General features: G+C 37.5%; 1 protein-coding gene across 2 annotated transcripts in view; it reads right to left on the bottom strand.

Moving 5' to 3' along the window:
• Positions 1-19,407, bottom strand: part of ZNF451 (zinc finger protein 451) — an 86,839-nt gene that overhangs the window by 53,569 nt on the left and 13,863 nt on the right. For both annotated transcript variants that reach the window (XM_060022063.1, XM_060022064.1), the window contains exon 4: positions 6,072-6,197. In XM_060022063.1, coding sequence (XP_059878046.1) covers positions 6,072-6,197 — 126 coding nt within the window. The remainder of the gene's footprint in view (positions 1-6,071; positions 6,198-19,407) is intronic.

Here is a 19,407-nt window from a genome sequence, read left to right as displayed (position 1 = left end):
ATTGGATCTGAATGATATCCTTGCTGGTAAAGTAATCTTGGTTGTAGGTCTTTTTCTTTCATCACTTTAAGTACATCCTGCCACTCCCTTCTGGCCTGCAGAGTTTCTGCTGAAAAATCAGCTGATATTCTTATGGGGATTCCTTTGTATGTTATTCTTTGCTTTTCCCTTGCTGCTTTTAATATTTCTTCTTTGAATTTAATTTTTGTTAGTTTGATTAATATGTGTCTTGGTGTGTTTCTCCTAGGGTTTACCCTGTATGGGACTCTGCACTTCCTGGACTTGGGTGACTATTTCCTTTCCCATGTTTAGGGAATTTTTTCACTATAATCTCTTTGAATATTTTCTCAAACCTTTCTTTTTCTCTTCTTCTTCTGGGACCCCTATAATCTGAATGTTGGTGTGTTTAGTGTTGTCCCAGAGGTCTCTGAGATTGTCTTCAATTCTTTTCATTCTTTTTGTTTTCTTCTGCTCCTTGGCAGTTATTTGCACCATTCTACCTTCCAGCTCACTTATTCGTTCTTCTGCCTCAGTTATTCTGTTATTGATTCCTTCTACGTATTTTTCATTTCAGTTATTGTGTTGTTCATCTCTGTTTGTTTGTTCTTTAGTTCTTCTAGATCTTTGTTAAACATTTCTTGCATTTTCTCAATCCGTGCCTCCATTCTATTTCCAAGATTCTGGATAATCTTTACTATCATTACACTGAGTTCTTTTTCAGGTAGGTTGCCTATTTCCTCTTCGGTTATTTGGTCTTGTAGGTTTTTACTTGCTCTTTAATGTGTGACACATGTTTTTTGTCATCTCTTTTTTTTTTTTTTTTGATGGTGGGAGTGTGTTCCTGTCTTACTAGTTGTTTGGCCTGAGGCTTCCAGCACTGGAGTTTGCAGGCTGTTGGGTAGAGCTGGGTCTTCGTGCTGAGATGAGGAGCTCTGGGAGACCTCACTCTGATGAATATTCCCTGGGGTCTGAGGTCCTCTGTTAGCCCAGTAGTTCAGATTCAGAGGCCCAAAACCTATGGGATTCAGCAAAAGCAGTTCTACAAGGGAAATTATAGCAATTCAAGCTCACCTCAAGAAAGAAGAAAAATCTCAAACGATCTAACCCTACACCTAAAGCAACTAAAGAAAGAATGAAGAAAACCCAAAATCAGTAGAAGGAAAGAAATCATGAAGATCAGAGCAGAAATAAATGAAATAGAAATGAAGAAAACAGTAGCAAAGAATAGCGAAACTAAAAGTTGGTTCTTTGAGAAGATAAACAAAATTGATAAAACTTTACCCAGACTCATCAAAAAAAAAAGGGGGGGGGAGAACACAAATCAATAAAATTAGAAACAAAAGAGGAGAAATCACAACTGACACCGCAGAAATACAAAGGATTATAAGAGACTAGTACAAACAACTATATGCCAATAAAATGGACAACCATGAAAAATGGACAAATTCTTGGAAAGGTACAATTTTCCAAGATTGAACCAGGAAGAATTAGAAAATATAAACAGACCTATCACAAGGAATGAAATTGAAACTAATTAAAAATCTTCCAACAGGGCTTCCCTGGTGGCGCAGTGGTTGGGAGTCCGCCTGCCGATGCAGGGGACATGGGTTTGTGCCCCGGTCCGGGAAGATCCCACATGCCGCGGAGCCGCTGGGCTCGTGAGCCATGGCCGCTGAGCCTGTGCGTCCGGAGCCTGTGCTCCGCAACGGGAGAGGCCACAGCAGTGAGAGGCCCGCGTACCGCAAAAAAAAAAATCTTCCAACAAACAAAGGTCCAGGACCAGATGGCTTCACAGGCAAATTCTATCAAATATTTAGCGAAGAGCTAACACCGATCCTTCTCAAACTCTTCCAAAAAACCGCAGAGGAACAAACACTCCCAAATTCGTTCTACGAGGCCACCATCACCCTGACACCAAAACCAAAGATGTCACAAAAAAAGAAAATTACAGACCAATATCACTGATGAACATAGATGCAAAAATCCCCAACAAAATACTACAAACAGAATCCAACAGCACATTAAAAGGATCATACACCATGATCAAGTAGGATTTATCCCAGGAATGCAAGGATTCGTCGATATATGCAAATCAATCAATGTGATACACCATATTAACAAATTAAGGAATAAAAACCATATGATCATCTCAACAGATGCAGAAAAAGCTTTTGACAAAATTCAACACCCATTTATGATAAAAACTCTCCAGAAAATGGGCATAGAGGGAACCTACCCCAACATAATTAAGGCCATATATGACAAACCCACAGCAAACATCATTCTCAATGGTGAAAAACTGAAAGCATTTCCACAAAGATCAGGAACAAGACAAGGATGTCCACTCTTGCCACTCTATTCAACATAGTTTTGGAATTCCTAGCCATGGCAATAAGAGAAGGAAAAGAAATAAAAGGAATACAAATTGGAAAAAAAGAAGTAAAACTGTCACTGTTTACAAATGACATGATACTATACATAGAAAATCCTAAAGATACCACCAGAAAATTACTAGAACTAATCAGTGAATTTGGTAAGGTTGCAGGATACAAAATTAATGCACAGAAATCTCTTGCATTACTATACGCTAACAAAAAATCAGAAAGAGAAATTAAGGAAACAATTCCATTTACCATAGCAACAAAAAGAATAAAATACCTAAGAATAAACTTACCTACGGAGGCAAAAGACCTATACTCAGAAAACTATAAAACACTGATGAAAGAAATCAAAGATGACATAAACAGATGAAGAAATATACCATGTTCTTGGATTGGAAGAATCAATATTGTGAAAATGACTATACTACCCTTAGCAATCTACAGATTCAGTGCAATCCCAACTGGATTCAGTGCAAACTACCAATGGCATTCTTCACAGAATTAGAACAAAATATTTTACAATTTGTATGGAAACACAAAAGACCCCAAATAGCCAAAGCAATCTTGAGAAAGAAAAACAGGGCTAGAGGAATCAGGCTCCCTGACTTCAAACTATACTACAAAGCTACAGTAATCAAGACATTATGGTACTGGCAAAAAAATAGAAATACAGATCAATGGAACAGGATAGAAAGCCCAGAGATAAACCCATGCACAATATGGTCACCTAATTTATGACAAAGGAGGCAAGAACAATACAATGGCGAAAAGACAGCCTCTTCAATAACTGGAGCTGGGAAAACTGGACAGCTACATGTAAAAGAATGAAATTAGAACAATACCAAACACCATATACAAAAATAAACTCAAAATGGATTAAATACCTAAATGTAAGACCAGACACTATAAAACTCTTAGAGAAAAACATAGGAAAAACACTCTTTGACATAAACCACAGCAAGATCTTTTTTGACCCACCTCCTAGAGTAATGAAAATAAAAACAAAAATAAACAAATGGGACCTAATTAAACTTAAAAGCTTCTGCACAGCAAAGGAAACCAAAAACAAGATGAAAAGATAACCCTCAGAATGGGAGAAAATATTTGCAAATGAAGCAACGGACAAAGGATTAATCTCCAAAATATATAAACAGCTCATGCAGCTCAATATTAAAAAAGCAAACAACCCAATCAAAAAATGGGCAGAATACCTAAGTACACATTTCACCAAAGACATACAGATGGCAAAGAGGCACATGAATAGATGTTCAACATCACTAATTATTAGAGAAATGCAAATCAAAACTACAATGAGGTATCACCTCATAAGGGTCAGAACGGCCATCATCAAAAAATCTACAAACAATAAATGTTGGAGAGGGTGTGTAGAAAAGTGAACCCTTTTGCACTGTTGGTGGGAATGTAAATTTATACAGCCACTATGGAGAACAGCATGGAGGTTCTGTAAAAAAACTAAAAATAGAATTACCATATGACCCAGCAATCCCACTACTGGGCATATACCCTGAGAAAACCATAATTCAAAAAGACACAGGTACTCCAATGTTCATTGCAGCACTATTTACAATCGTCAGAACATGGAAACAACCTAAATGTCCAATGATAGATGAATGGATAAAGAAGTTGTGGTATGCATATATGATGGAATATTACTCAGCCATAAAAAGGAACAAAATTGGGTCATCTTTAGAGATGTGGATGGACCTAGAGTCTGTCATACAGACTGAAGTAAGCCAGAAAGAGAAAAACAAATACCATATATTAACGCATATTATGTGGAATCTAAAAATGGTACAGAGGAACCTATTTTTAGGGCAGGAATAGAGATGTAGAGAACGGACTTGTGGACACAGTGAGGGGAACAGGAGGGTGGGACGAATTGAGAGATTAGGTTTGACATAAATATACTACCATGTGTAAAATACATAGCTAGTGGGAACCTGCTGTATAGCACAGGGAGCTCCCCTTGGTGCTCTGTGATGACCTAAATGGGTGGGTGGGAGGGAGGTCCGAGAGGGAGGGGAAACAGGTATACACATAGCTGATTCACTTCATCGTACAGCAGAAATTAACACATTGTAAAGCAATTTGGCTCAAAAAAAAAAAAAAAAAGATTTGATCATAATGAAACTAACACTGTAAATCAACTACACTCCAGTAAAAATTAAAAAAAAAAAAAATTGAATAGTGTCTCTACCAGAAAAGAAAGAATCCTTTTTTTTAAAAAAGTATCACTAATTTAGGCTTCCCTGGTGGTGCAGTGGTTAAGAATCCACCTGCCAATGCAGGGGACACAGGTTCAAGCCCTGGTCCAGGAGGATCACACATGCCACGGAGCAACTAAGCCCATGCTCCACAACTACTGAGCCTGCGCTCTAGAGCCCACAAGGCACAACTACTGAGCCCGTGTGCCACAACTACTGAAGCCTGTGCGCCTAGAACCTGTGTTCCGCAACAAGAGAAGCCACTGCAATGAGAAGCTCACGCACCGCAACGAAAGAGTAGACCCCACTCGCCACAACTAGAGAAAGCCCGTGTGCAGCAACGAAGACCCAAAGCAACCAAAAATAAAATAAATTTATAGAAAAAAAAAGTATCACTAATGTATTAAGCATTTTAAACATACAATTAGAATACTAAGCTCTAATTTAACTGGTATTACATTATAAAGTTAAAGTCCCCAAACAAAGCTACTTCTAAATTTAAAGAAGACTAATGTATTCTACATTAGATTAGGAGATACTAAAATAGAGGCAACAGAAATATATAAATTCCTTTATAATAAGCAATGGAACAAGGAATCAAAAACATACAAGGTAAAATTATGCCATGATTTCTACTTCCATTTTTAAACTCCCAGTAGGATTTTTTTTTACCCAACTTGCCAACATTCTACTCCTAACAGACATTTGGCAATATTGGGGAAGTTCTTTAAGGTAATTTCATTTGGTGCCTTCTAAAGCAAGTCAAGGGACTTCCCTGGCAGTCCAGTGGTTTAAGATTTCGCCTTCCAATGCAAGGGGTGCGGGTTCAATCCTTGATTGAGGAGCTAAGATCCTACATGCCTCGCGGCCAAAAAACCAAAACATAAAACGGAAGAAATATTATAACAAATTCAGTAAAGACTTTAAAAATGGTCCACATCAAAAAAAAATCTTAAAAAAAATAAATAAAGCAAGTCAAGGTTTTAAAACGTTTATATCATGCAAGAGTCTAAATTAGGTTTCATTTTCCACGTAGTAGCTCTTCTACCACACTAATTCAATAATCTGAAGGGAGAGGCTGAAGTGAAACTGGTCTGGCTGTACTTAGTAGAAAATAACCTTTCAACAGCTTCTATCTACAGAAGCCCTGATAAACTGTGATAAAGTAACTAGAAACCCTTAACTGCTCACCAGCTTAAGGAATCCCATGATTTTTAATTCCCAAAAATAAAGTCCACTTAATTCTATTTTTTCTTTTTTTGTCTGTATACATATATGAGCAGAATCCAACAAACAAAAACAAATGTAAAAGGCCGTCATGAATTACTACTAACTCAGTGAGCTATGCAGACTTCATGCTGAACTTGGATCCAATTATACATTTTTTGATTATACAAGAACCTCTTTAACTTTCTTATAAACAACTCTATAATCTGGTAAAATATCAGTTAAAACAGCCACATACCCTGAATGCTCTATTCTTCTCTTCTTTCTGCTGTTTCTCCACTTCAACATGGCGGGCTAGACGAGCCAGAGTCAAGGCAACTTTATCCTTCTGATGGTCAATATGGTCTTTATGCTTAACGTTATCCTATAATTGAAAAAACAAGTTTCATTCCTTCTAGTTAACAAAATTAGCTTTGGAATAACACAGATCCACTTACCAAAGAGTTACTGTACTAAAGAAGTATGGACACCAATGGGGGAAAGAGGCTGGGGGGGTGTGATGAATTGGGAGATTGGGACTGACATATATACACTAATATGTATAAAATGGATAATTAATAAGAACCTGCTGTATAAAAAAATAAATAAAATAAAATTCAAAAAAAAGAACTATTTACTTTTTTAATTTAATTTTTATTTTATATTGGAGTATAGTTGATTTACAATGTTGTGTTAGTTTCAGGTGTACAACAAAGTGGTTCATTTATATTGATACATATATCCATTCTTTTTCAGATTATTTTCCCCCACAGGTTATTACAGTATACTGAGTACAGTTCCCTGTGCTATACAGTGGGTCCTTGTTGATTAAGGAACTAATTACTTTTATCATTATCAAATTTCTAAGAACCTGTTTTGTTTATGTTTTAAAATTGTGGTATTTTGTAGGACAGCCAGTCACCCACCAGCATCTTTGTTTTTCAAAAAGTTACATAACCTATTAATCATCCTTATTTACTTTATGATCATCTGGATATTGAAAAGTTTGGCATTGCTTTGCTCTGAGCCCATAAGGTAATGCCAAGCCATTGGTCCACCCCCTAAAAGTCTAATAGCACCAACCCCCTTGGTTCTGGCTTTTCAGCAATTCCTAGACAGTATTTATGTAAGAAAAATTATTGATTAAAAAGAATACCTCTAACTTCTGTTTTCTGGCTCAACATGTAAAGAATGAACTTAGAAGTCACCACTCCATCCTAACAAGTTAAAAGCTTGAAACAAACTGTAAAATTAACAGCCTCTCTTAGATCCACCATAGAAGTGAGGTCACAGTGTAAGTGACTGATGCAAAAATGGGAGAGACAGAGGGGCAGATACAGAGAATCACAACTGAGTGGAGCAGAAACCCAGGGTGGAAACCTCAGCAGGACCAGTGCTGGGGAGGAAAACCTGAACTGTAACTGACCAAGTGCTGGAAGCTCAGTGTTGTCAAGTATTAACAAGACTTAAACTCCAGGGGGACCCAGTCAAGGAAGGGGACCTTACTCTTTTTGTGAGTTTACCTTCAAAAGCTCTACCAGGTTCTCACAGTGACGACTGGAGAAAAATCCCACCTTGTTTCCAGCAGGGGGAGAAGAAAAGTAAGCATTTCAAAATATGTCAGAGTGTTCTGTCCTTAACAATGCCTGGTCTCAAGAGAAACTACTTCAAGAGAGCCTGACCGACCTGGGAGATGGGAATTAGGCCATTTCAGGCCACTGCAGCCACCCTCCCAGGTGAGGGGAAGGCCTGAGAAGCACCACCGGGTTCCCAGTCCAGGCGCACAGGCTCTCCAAGGCTGAGACCAGGCACACAGAGCACCAACACTCCCCCAGCCTTACCACTCATCACTAAAGGCCTGTTTACCAAAGTTCCCTTGACCCACGACAGCATGCCCAACTTTCAACAAGAAAATTACAAGGATACCAAAGGGCAAAAAACACAGTTTGAAGAGTCAGAGTGAGCAAAGAATGGTAGACCTGGCAAAGATGTTGGAATTATCAGACCAGGAATTTAAAACCACCATGATCACTATGCTGAGGGCACTGATGGAAAAAATAGACAACCTGTAAGAACAGATGTGTAATGTAAGAGAGATGGAAATCCTGAGAACCAGAAAGAAATCAGAGATCAAAAACACCACAACAGAAATGAACAGTGCCTTTCATGGCTCACCAGCAGACTGCACACCACCAAGGAAAGAATCTGCGTGCCTGAGAATATGTCAACAGAAACTTCCAAAACTGGAAGACAAAGAGAAAAAAGACTGAAAAAAAAAAAAAACCCAGAATATCCAAAAACTGTTACTGTTGCATAATGGGAATACCAGGGGAAGAAAGAGAGAAAGGAACAGAGGAACTATTTGACGCAATAACGACCAATAATTTCCCCAAATTAATGTCAGACACCAAACCACAAATCAAGGAAGAAATAAAACCCTCTTTCTTTGCAGAAGAAATGCTCTTCCTAAGAAAAACAACATGCAAATAAACCACACAGTAGTTAGGAGTGAAGTAACCTGTGTTATGAGATATTTATAACAGCTTTATTCATAAACTTTATTTGTAACAGCTTTATTCATAAGCAACAAAGCACCTTTAGTAGGTTAATGGATAAACTGTATACATCCAGATGATGGAATATTATTCAGTGCTAAAAAGAAATGAGCTACCAAGCCATGAAAAGACATGGAGGAATACCTAAATACATATTACTAGATGAAAGTAGCCAATCTGAAAAGGCTATTTACTGTATGGTTCCAACTATATGGCATCCTGGAAAAGGCAAAACTATGGTGACAGTAAAAAAAGATCAGTGGTTGCCAGGGGTTAGGGGAGAGGGAGGGATGAATTGGCAGGGTACAGAGGATTTTTAGGGTAGGAAATCTATTCTATATGACACTATAAAGGTAGATACCTTATTACATTTGTCCAAACCCATAGAATGTACAGCACCAAGAGTGAACCCGAATGCAAACTACAGACTTTGGGTAATAACGTGTCACCATAGGTTCACTGATTATTCCAAATGTACTACTATGTTGGGGGAAGTTGATAATGGGGGAAGCTTTATTGAGGGGTGGGGAGGTATATGGGAGATCTCTTCCTCTTTTTTTTTTTTTTTTTTTGCTGTGAACCTAAAACTTTTCTAAAACATAAACTCTATTAAAAATGTTTTTCTAGGGCTTCCCTGGTGGCACAGTGGTTGAGAATCTGCCTGCCAATGCAGGGGACACGGGTTCAAGCCCTGGTCTGGGAAGATCCCACATGCCACGGAGCAACTGGGCCCGTGAGGCACAATTACTGAGCCTGCGCGTCTGGAGCCTGTGCTCCGCAACAAGAGAGGCCGCGATAGTGAGAGGCCCGCGCACCGCAATGAAGAGTGGCCCCCGCTTGCCACAACTAGAGAAAGCCCTCGCACAGAAACTAAGACCCAACACAGCCATAAATAAATAAATAAATTTAAATCATATGGGCGTCTATTAAAAAAAAAATGTTTTTCTAGGGACTTCCCTGGTGGTCTAGTGGGTAAGACTCCACGCTTTCAATGCAGGGGCCCAGGGTTTGATCCCTGGTCGGGGAACTAGATCCCGCGTGCGGCAACTAAGAGTCTGCATGCCATAACGAAGATCCCGCATGTCACAACTAAGACCTGGCACAGCATGCATGCATGCATAAATAAATAAATATTAAATAAATATAAATAAATTTTTTTAATGTTATTCTACCAGAAAGATTGTGTTACTAACGAAAATATCCCTTTTTAGGCAAATCAATCATATATGTACAACCCAAATTTTATCTAAATTGGGACATAGTTGCATCAACCAAATCAAACAGCAGGTGTGATTTTCCAAGTACACAGAAGTTCCACTGAAGTGAGCATATGTAACAAGGCCGAGGTGGTATTTTGGGTACAAGGCTACATCATTGCAGTAAAGAATGTTCACAGGATCACTTTGGGTAGAAGTAGTCCCAAACTAACTTTCTGACCACTTGGCCAGCCTATACCACTGCATCAGGTAGCAGGTGGCATCTTACCAACTTCAAAATGTCCTTTTACAAGTCATAGGACAATGCAGCTTACTAAAAATGATAGTCATAAAAATTTATTTATCTGAGCTCTGATCCTGAGATAAGTGTATCTCTGTCTTAAAAGCAAATGAAATTTACTCTTTGGGAAGATAAAAAATTAATCTCTTTAAAATGTGGGTACTACCTTGAGAAGAAAATGTAGCGGAGCACAGGCTCCGGATGCGCAGGCTCAGCGGCCATGGCTCACGGGCCTAGCCGCTCCGCGGCATGTGGGATCTTCCCAGACCGGGGCACGAACCCATGTCCCCTGCATTGGCAGGTGGACTCTCAACCACTGCGCCACCAGGGAAGCCCTAAAAGAATTTTTAATTTAAGGAAGTTAACAGTATTTAAACATGGACCTATAGTGTGTTAGTTTTCCTGACAGAGATGACATTTTATTTAAGTTTTAAACGCTAGCAAAAGTCATGCTTGGAAGGTCAGGTAAACCAAGGTCATGTTAACACATGAGGTAGACAAGGTGCAAATTAGGATTTACTGACAAAATATGTTGTTGTGTCACAACAATGTGAATATTCTGGAGACAGGAAGAAGGCCATGTTTTGGGTTGATTAAGGTTAATTAACGTAATTAAGGTAATCCTAATCCAGGAAGAGTTACCTTGAATTGATGGTTCCACTATCATTTTACGTTTTCCCAAACCACGACAAAATAACCATTCTGAATTACTTCCCAAGTTATACTCATTCAGGAAAACTTTACATAATATTTATTCTTCTTAAGGTTTACATTAAAGCACAAGTAATGATCCTCTGATTTACACTGTAAATTATAAACTCTGGATGCAAAGCTAAATGAAAACTAATGCCAGAAATACAGCAATTATATATCCTACAGGAAAAATTTTTAGTAATCCACTAGTCAAAATATAAGTATGCTCCTAAAACTTTACCCCCTTCAAGCTATATACATATGCTAGGAAGATAAATTATTTAGCCCTTTAATCAACATTTAAACTTTTGTTTGGATCTCTTCAACTTCATTCTAAAATTAATCTCTAGCCCTAGAACTTTACCTTTTAAAGGTCAAGTAAGTATAACCTGTTGGTATTATTGTTAAAATTATTTTTCTTATATTTAGCTATCAGTAGCCTGTTGTCTTTTATTTAACTATATGGTTATGTCAAAACAGGATTACTTATGTTATTTCTAATTAATTCTGCTGATCTGTTTGTTAACTTTCATGACTTTGAAGGGCTCAAAAGACCTTATGGCCCTGATGCTTTCTGAAAACAAAAGGCATTCAGAATTGTGTTTGGTCTCCTTCTCCTTCCCCTCTAAGGTGGGTTAGTTTCCAGGAAAAAAAAGAAAAAAAAGAACTCTGGCTACCTACACTGAAAGCAGAAAAGCAGATCTGAGAGACAATCTGTTGTGAGTAGATGAAAAGAAATGGTAGCTAGAGAAAGGAAGAACTTCAGCTTTGAAATCTTTGCCATTTAAAAATGACAAAATGGAAGTACTTTAAAGAAGAATGTGTTAAAGAGGAAAGAAATTAAGCATGTGCAGCAGGGTGATATTCATTTGATATTTTTCCATCACAGACTTGGGTTTGGGAATCAAGGTTGCTGGTTAAAGCCAGGCATGAGTAATAGGTTATCTATGAACACTCACTCTCTCCAGAAAGCCAAGTCCCTGGGATTTCCATTGTTAGTGATCCAAAATGAGGGCTGGCCTCAGATCTCACTGAATTATATTCTTCTGTGGTTCTGGAAGAACATATCGGCATTGGAAAAACAGAGGGATCATTGATATTAAAATGCATGTTAGCGATTTAACCCATTAGGTCACAGAAGGCCTTATTTTGCACAGAAGTTTAACTGGTAATTCAAAGAATCAATATGTTCAGAAATAGGTTTTAACTGATCAGAACATGGGGGAAAAACTTACTGCAGGCCACCTTGTTACTCACCCAACTGCAGAACCAAAGCTACAGTACTGTCAGAATATGGGCAGAAAGTGAACTGATTTCAGGCTACATGAAAATGTCTTAAATGTTTCCTGTAGAACTAAGATGAAAAGGGGCCAATGTATCTTTCAGTTTGTGAATTTCCACCATTCCGTTAGTGCCACAATGCTGAATTGTAATTTAATGTGAAATCACAAAATTCCAGGACTCTTCTTAGGCTATATTTGCCAATCTCCCCCAAAGCCTATAGTCTAAAGAAGCTTTTAGGCCCTTGGAGTTTTTCTAAGGGAGGTCAGGCTTTCAGATATGTAACTTCTCAAACTAGAAATGGAATTGGCTCCCAATGGTAAGAATAATGGGCTCTCAGTTTCATTTAGAATGTTAGCAGCTACAGATCTTCAGTCATCCTTCTTGAAGCACTTGTTGTGATTACCCTGGATTAACTTCTATATTAAATACTACTAAAGAGTAATATTAAAGAGTCCACAATGATAGCAAATGACCAGCAAGAAAGTGTATCCGCTCAGTTATCTGGGGGGAGAAGCATAGGAAAGGAAAGTCCTAAGAAATATATTGGGGAGGGGAGAGTCTCTATTTGCCTCTCTCTCTCTCTCTCTCTCTCCCCCTCCTCCCCCCCCCCGATATATATAAATTATTTTGGCCGTGCCACATGGCATGCAGGATCTTAGTTCCCTGACCAGAGATCAAACCCGCACCCCCTGCAGTGGTAGCGTGGAGTCTTAACCACTGGGCTACCAGGAAAGTCCCTATTTGCCAATATTTTAGATCACTTCTCTGAGTTAGTTTTTCTTCCATACCCACCCGCTCCCATTGGGGAAGTTTGTGGGGTCCTAACAATTAAGGAGAAAGCTGTAAAGCCAGAAAAGGTTAAAGAGCAGATTCTAGTTCAGTCCCTATGAAATTTTTTTTAACTAAAATGATGGTTTTAAAAAATGGGAAGCAGAGGTATGATTCCAATGACATAGTCCAACATACCAAAATCCGTGGGTGATCAGGAGTTGGAAGGTTACAAAATGAGGGCCACACTGGGTACAGGAAGGAAAGCTGTTCCAGAACCTCAGAAGCCAGGTTAATATGGCCTTTCCCTGCAACCCTGTCTATGCTCACCCCTGGACACTACGAAATTCTTATATACAAAGCAAATTTGGGTTGTGTCCTAGAAATGACAGCAGATTAAGGATACTGGTTATATCTGAGTGCACATATCCATGAAAGCTAAGCATATTTAGGAGAAAATAAGCAAGAATTCTTCTGTTTTAGAGGACAATGTTTATCTTTTAATGGAGCTTGGCAGTCACAGCAAAAATTCCAAGTCCAGAAATAGATAACCTGGGCGGGAAGGGAAGAGGGCTTTCTTCTGATATCTAATCTGTAATAGTGGGATTCAGTGGGTCTCTATAATTGGGGAGGGGACAGGGGAGGAAGGAAAGCCTGATATAGAATTCCCTTATTTTGTCAAGTAAGGGTATTTTTAAAAAAGGAACTAATATCAATGGTCAGCATTGTGACTTTTCATTTCATAAGAATGAAGACACAAACTTGAGCTAATACTTCAAAATTTCCCTCAGTAGTCTCATTATTGAATAAACTTAACCTTGTGAAAACTAGTTGCACTGTCCTGATTTTTCTCTTTTTGCTACAAATAACCACTTCAAACTTGAAATCAGTTCAAGTGAACGTGAAAACGGTTCTGGCCATGGACTCACAATCTTGCTCATAAAAGATCATCAGGAATAATGTCCAATGAAAATTCTACTATTTAGGCAAAAATTTTACCAAAGCAATTAATACTTTCATATACTAATCAAGTTTAATGAGCTAACAAAGATTTCCTGGAAACTATTAAAATTTCTAACATTGCTATGGAACTGTGACCTGCTATGTGAACCATAAAATAAATGCATACCAAATCTTTAAATAAGCAAATTAATGACACAGCACAAAATCCCACTTGTCAATGAAGCTATAACGTATATATTTCAATGTCTTTTTTCCACATCATTTGTATTTGTTTTTAAGTGAAAATGATCCCATTTTTTGTAAAAATATTTAGAAGAAACCAAATCTAGAAGGCTATAAATCAAAATGTTAACAGTAGTTATTTCTGTCTAGAGGGTATCTTTTTCCTTAAATCTCTATTTTCTAATATTTCTGCATTAGAATATGCTATAAAATTGTTAAGAAAATTTTAATTACTAATGAACAAGACTGTATAAAGACAAAAAGTCTCGAGGATCTCAATCTTTTGTTTGGAAATGTAATGAATTTGGCTTAAATCACTACTTTTTGCCTTTTAAAAATATAAGTTTAACATGTATCCTTCATAAACGCAAATGGAAATTTTGTCTCTAAAAGGAACATAATGTTGTATATAACTTTTTCCCTCCAGGTTTCTTTCTGTATCTAGAAGTGCAATGACTGGATTACATTATTGCCTAAACATAACAGAAACAGGTATTAATCAAGAATTAGGGCAAGCCATTTTCAGTTCAACAGGCTGAACAGAATTCCTGAAACAACTGCTTTACTTCATACAAACTCCAGTTTCAAAGCCTATTTCTCATTGCCCATCCCTTCAAAGCTTGGGTCTCTAGTTTGGTCTTAGAGGTTTACACTCCCAGAATAAGTTCTGTTTACCAGAATCTCCTTGTACCCAACTTATAACTGAAACCACACCCCAAATAACATTTTGAAAAACAACAATTTTTCTCAAGAATTTTATATTCAAATACAGATAGAACATAAGAGATAAACCCAGCAAAGCTGTACAATATTTATTTACCATCTCCAGCAGCAAAGCTTTAAAACCAGGAAACAACCCTTTTGTACAAAGCAATCTCCTTCCCACCCCCAAACTGGTTAGTGTTTACAAATACAAAGTACATGGAACATATGCCTTATAGGAACAAATTTTAAAACATACATATAGATATACACCATTCTGTAAAGTACTACTCAGTGAAGAAGGTTCGTACCACCAAACCTCTTCAATAAGATTCTTCCTACAATGTCTTTTGGGTTAATTACCAATATCTATATTTGTAAAATTCTCCTCCTAGGCAGAATGATTTTGATTCTCTTTAGACACAGGACCCCCCCCCAACCCCCCAAAAAACAACCTTGGAACTTAGGAGAATTTTTTAGTATCTCCTACAATGAAGCTGTGACAAAACAAAAGGGAGTTACAATGTTTCAACCCTTAGTGCCACTGCTCTACCTCTGGCACAGTAAGAAAAGAAAGAATTGTGGAGAGAGATAAGAAAAGGTGAAAGTAGCAACCAGAGCAAGGAAAGAAACTCAAAGCAGAGAAAAAACAAAAAGGAAGTTGACAAAACGTGCTCTAGGTGCTGCTGGAGATGCCACTGGCACAAGGTTCACAGGCCCTGTGCAACACATCTCCAATCTCCTAAAAAGCAACATTTTTTAAAGAAATACCTTCATTTTCTCCAAGTCCACACTCAAATTATCTGTAAGCCAATGCACAGGGAAACAAGCCACACTGAGCTGCAGTGAGGAACATGGCCCACAGGTGGTCCTGCAGTGTGCACCTGCCCACCATGATGGAATGCCCCTCCCTCTTCAGCAGCAGCATCCTGTTCATCACCAAATCTGTTCTCCCACAGGGCCCCAGTTTGTTGTCACTGCTGGAGCCGTCCCTGGGGCTAGAGGTGTACTGATGGAGAGCTTTCCTTTGGCTCAGTTCAAGGAAAAAAAGGAACTGCCTAGATGTCCATAGTGGACAAAGAAACTTCTAGACAGACTACTTCTACGACCTTACAAGTAATGGCTACGTATCTTAGTACACTTGGAATAGGTAGGAACCAATACATTCTCATGTACATTTATCCTTGCTTCAACCTGATCTCCTCCAATTGCGCCCATAGCGGCTGTTCCTTACAATTCTGAAAAACCAGATACACGATGTTCCCCACACTCATGCACACACTGATTCCTTCACCTGAATGTCTGGCTCCTGTTTCTCCACTAGCCCAATCCCGTTCCAATCCCGTTCCAAACCACAGCTCAAGCATCTGGTAAGAAAAGTTTTCCTGGACCACTTCAGATGGCCCTCTCTTTTGTTCCAACCTCATCATAGGCATTCCTCTAAATAGAACAATTACACTGTGTTGGTATTTCTTTCTCAAGAGAATATACCATCTCTTATTAACTCCCAGTATCCACAGACCTTCCTCAGGGCCTGCTTGCACATAGCAGGTACTGATTGTTTCCATCAGAGACACAAAATGACAAAATACCATCCATCAAAAATTGTATACACATACCTATACATTCTAGCTCTTCATTCTACATTATTTTTAATTTTTTTCTTATTGTTTATTATGAGCATTTCTTAGCTTGCACTTAAGAGACTATTTTATTTTAAATACATCTTTCAATGACTTAATCCATTGTTGGGCTTGTATTATATATATGTAGCTTAATGGTTCAGCCTTAAAAAAAACTGTAAACAAGGGGAACATGACATGATGACATGAAATGAACTATTATATACTATTAAATACATCTTAAGGTATATTTGTATTTATATCCAATACCATCCCACAGTTATGAGAAATCTACAAATGTGGGTAGAAACAGCATAACCACTATAGAAAGGAAATTTGTATCAGGCTTTCAAGTTCCAGGCATTATTACCTCATTTGAGAGTAGGAAAACTTAGTCTCAGAGAATAAGTGACTTGTTAATACTCAGATTAAGATCTCTGGAATTCAAATACCATGTGCTTAGCATTCCACCTTCCTTTCATTAAGCCAGTATCCTCAAGACATCAGTTAAAAAAAAATTTAAGTGTATATCTGAAACAAAAAGCGTATAACGAACAAAAGAGGTACAACAAAGAAAAACACAAGCATCAAGAACTATGACTGAAATGATCAGTGCTGAAAATGAATGGGACACAAATAAGAAATCCATGAAACAGAAGCCAACGACAACATATCCAGAAATCATCTCAGTCCAGCACAGTGAAAACTCAATGTGAGAATGAAGGTTAGGGTTTCTGATTGGACAAGTGAAATAACCAGGAATTAGTTAATAAAGACATCAAGTAATAAGGGATAAGAGTACGGCCATAAACACAAAATCCAGGGAAGGGTAGTTATTTGACAAATTACCTTCTCAGAGAGGTTAAGATTTGAGTGGCGTCTTGAAAGACAAAAGAAGGCCACTGAGTACACATTGAATTGAAACTTGGAGGAACAGTGTATATTCAAAGCTCACCACTTGAGCAAATTGTTTAATATAAGTTCCATTTCCTTATCTGCAAAATAAGAGTGCATTTCTGCCTCAAGAGTCCCTTGCAACCAACAGACAGCCTGGTACGTATACGTTCTATCAATAGAGGCTCTCTCCTCTAATCCTTCCCAGGTAGGAAGATGCCAATTAGACCCAATACTATCAAAGAGCTTCCAACATCTGTCAAAATATATTTCTGTCAAAAGCAAAAGAAAACAGGAGCTGTTATAAACCATTAGGCAAAGACCAACACGCATTCGAACCTGTGTTAAGAATCTAAATGAAACTAATTACAATTGTTCTCCCTAAGGCAGAAAGGAATGGGCTGCACACCTAAAAGCAGAAAGCTTAATGTAATTAAATGTTTTTTAAAATGGAACTGAAAATTTTAAACTATGTTTAGTGACTTGGAAAATATCTTTTTCCCCTATCATCCACATCACTGTTGCCTCACTAAATAAAAGCAGTATAGAAAGAAGGACCACAAACATAATTATTTTAGCACATCACTACACTGTAAGTCAAGGCAATGTGAAACACAGCCATAACATAAAACCAGGAGTTAACAAGAGGTCTAACTGTAGCCCTTAAAATTGAATGCTGTGATAGAGCCACTTTTATGGGTAATGAAAGAAAACAGAAAGCACAGGATAGCTCATGGGGAAAAAAAAGTATATGAAAGTTAGTCTTACAAAGGGACTACTAACAGAACCCACAAGATAACATTTGAACCATTTAAGTTCAAAGAATTTCTTTTAATATTACCAGATATAAAGGATCTGCTTTCACTTCTACCAAGGAATACACTACTCAGGAATATTAGAAAACGCAATACAACTTGAGAGATCTCCGAAGTCCTAAAAGAAACTACAGACAACCTGAGAAGTCTTATTGAATTGACAAGGCATCAGAAAATCCAACAGACCATTTGAAATAGACAGTTACCTCAACAAAACCAGTAAAGTTTTTATGCCCTAGAAAAAAACCTGATTAATGTTAAAGATACAGTATATGTCAGGGCTGTACTATAAATTCATGATGATGAACTTAAAATTTTTATTAGAGAGAAAAAATGCAATTGACCACAAACTACATGTAATAATACATTTGCACAAAGACTATACAGAAATGAGAAAATACTACCACCAGTAAACAAGAAGGCATTAAAAACTGATGAAAGTTCAATAGCCAAATACTGTGAGACCGGACTGGCTATTTTTTTTTAAAAAGGAAATTTTTAAGAGAAAACTAGAAAATCTCTTACAATAATGCTGAAGGCATTGTATTTAAACATAAAAAGCCACATCAAAATCCTGGCTAGTATAGACTGGTAGAATAAAAAATATAATCTCCATCAAAGAGATTAAGGAAGATCAGACATCCTTTTAGAAAGGGGTTTTACATAAAGGGGAAGAAAAGACCCAATACAAAGAATGAAATAACTGAGATGCTAACAACAAAAGGACATGGTTGGCCTGTGATCACTTCCAGATATATCCACGGGAAGCAAACCTAATTTTGAGTAGTATCTCAATGGTACCAAACACTACTATAAAAATGGTTTCATTCTTATAAAGTCAAGCAAATGAAAAGACAAAGTAGTACAAAGATATCATCCCACTAATCAATACAAGAAAAAAAGATTTAATAAAACAATATTCTCATCATTCATCCAGGAAAAGACATTCCATAACATATTTTAATGGCTTACAAAACTTGTTATATCTGGATAAATAACTGAAAGATTTGCATTCAATACAGTGATCATCATCAGCTTACTGACGACTTCCACCTGTTTATTTTCTTAAGTGAAAAATGAAGACCTGATTGGGGTAAACACTAATGAAAAACTATATAGAATAGGTCCAGCCAACTAAATGACAAGAAGGAGATGCATACAGATCTGACAGTCAATTACTGGACTAGCCACTAAGTAAGAATGGTAAATTTCAAAAGACAATGGAACCTGAACAGTGCAAGTCTGGGCAAAACATGCCTCACATTAAAAAAAAATAAAAAAAAGTTTTCAGTTATTGCAGTCTTTATTTCTACAAAGATCTAATCCATAATTTCTAACCTTTACCAGAATCCCAATAAAGTATGTCCTCAAGAATACTGAATGTGGCATTTAACTCTGTTCATCCATGTCATTTAACTCTGTATCCAAGTTTACAGCTAGAAGGGATTCTGGATTGCGTCGATTCCAACCTCCTTGTTCACGGTACCTGAGAGGTTATCCTGGATGGAGCAGGCCTTAAGGACATTATCGATCAGGTCACTTAGGTATCATTCAGTAAATTATTAGTATAATAGTAATGT

This window comes from Delphinus delphis, chromosome 10, assembly GCF_949987515.2.
Source record: "Delphinus delphis chromosome 10, mDelDel1.2, whole genome shotgun sequence".
Lineage (NCBI taxonomy): Eukaryota > Metazoa > Chordata > Mammalia > Artiodactyla > Delphinidae > Delphinus > Delphinus delphis.
This window is presented reverse-complemented; position numbering and strand designations above follow the sequence as displayed.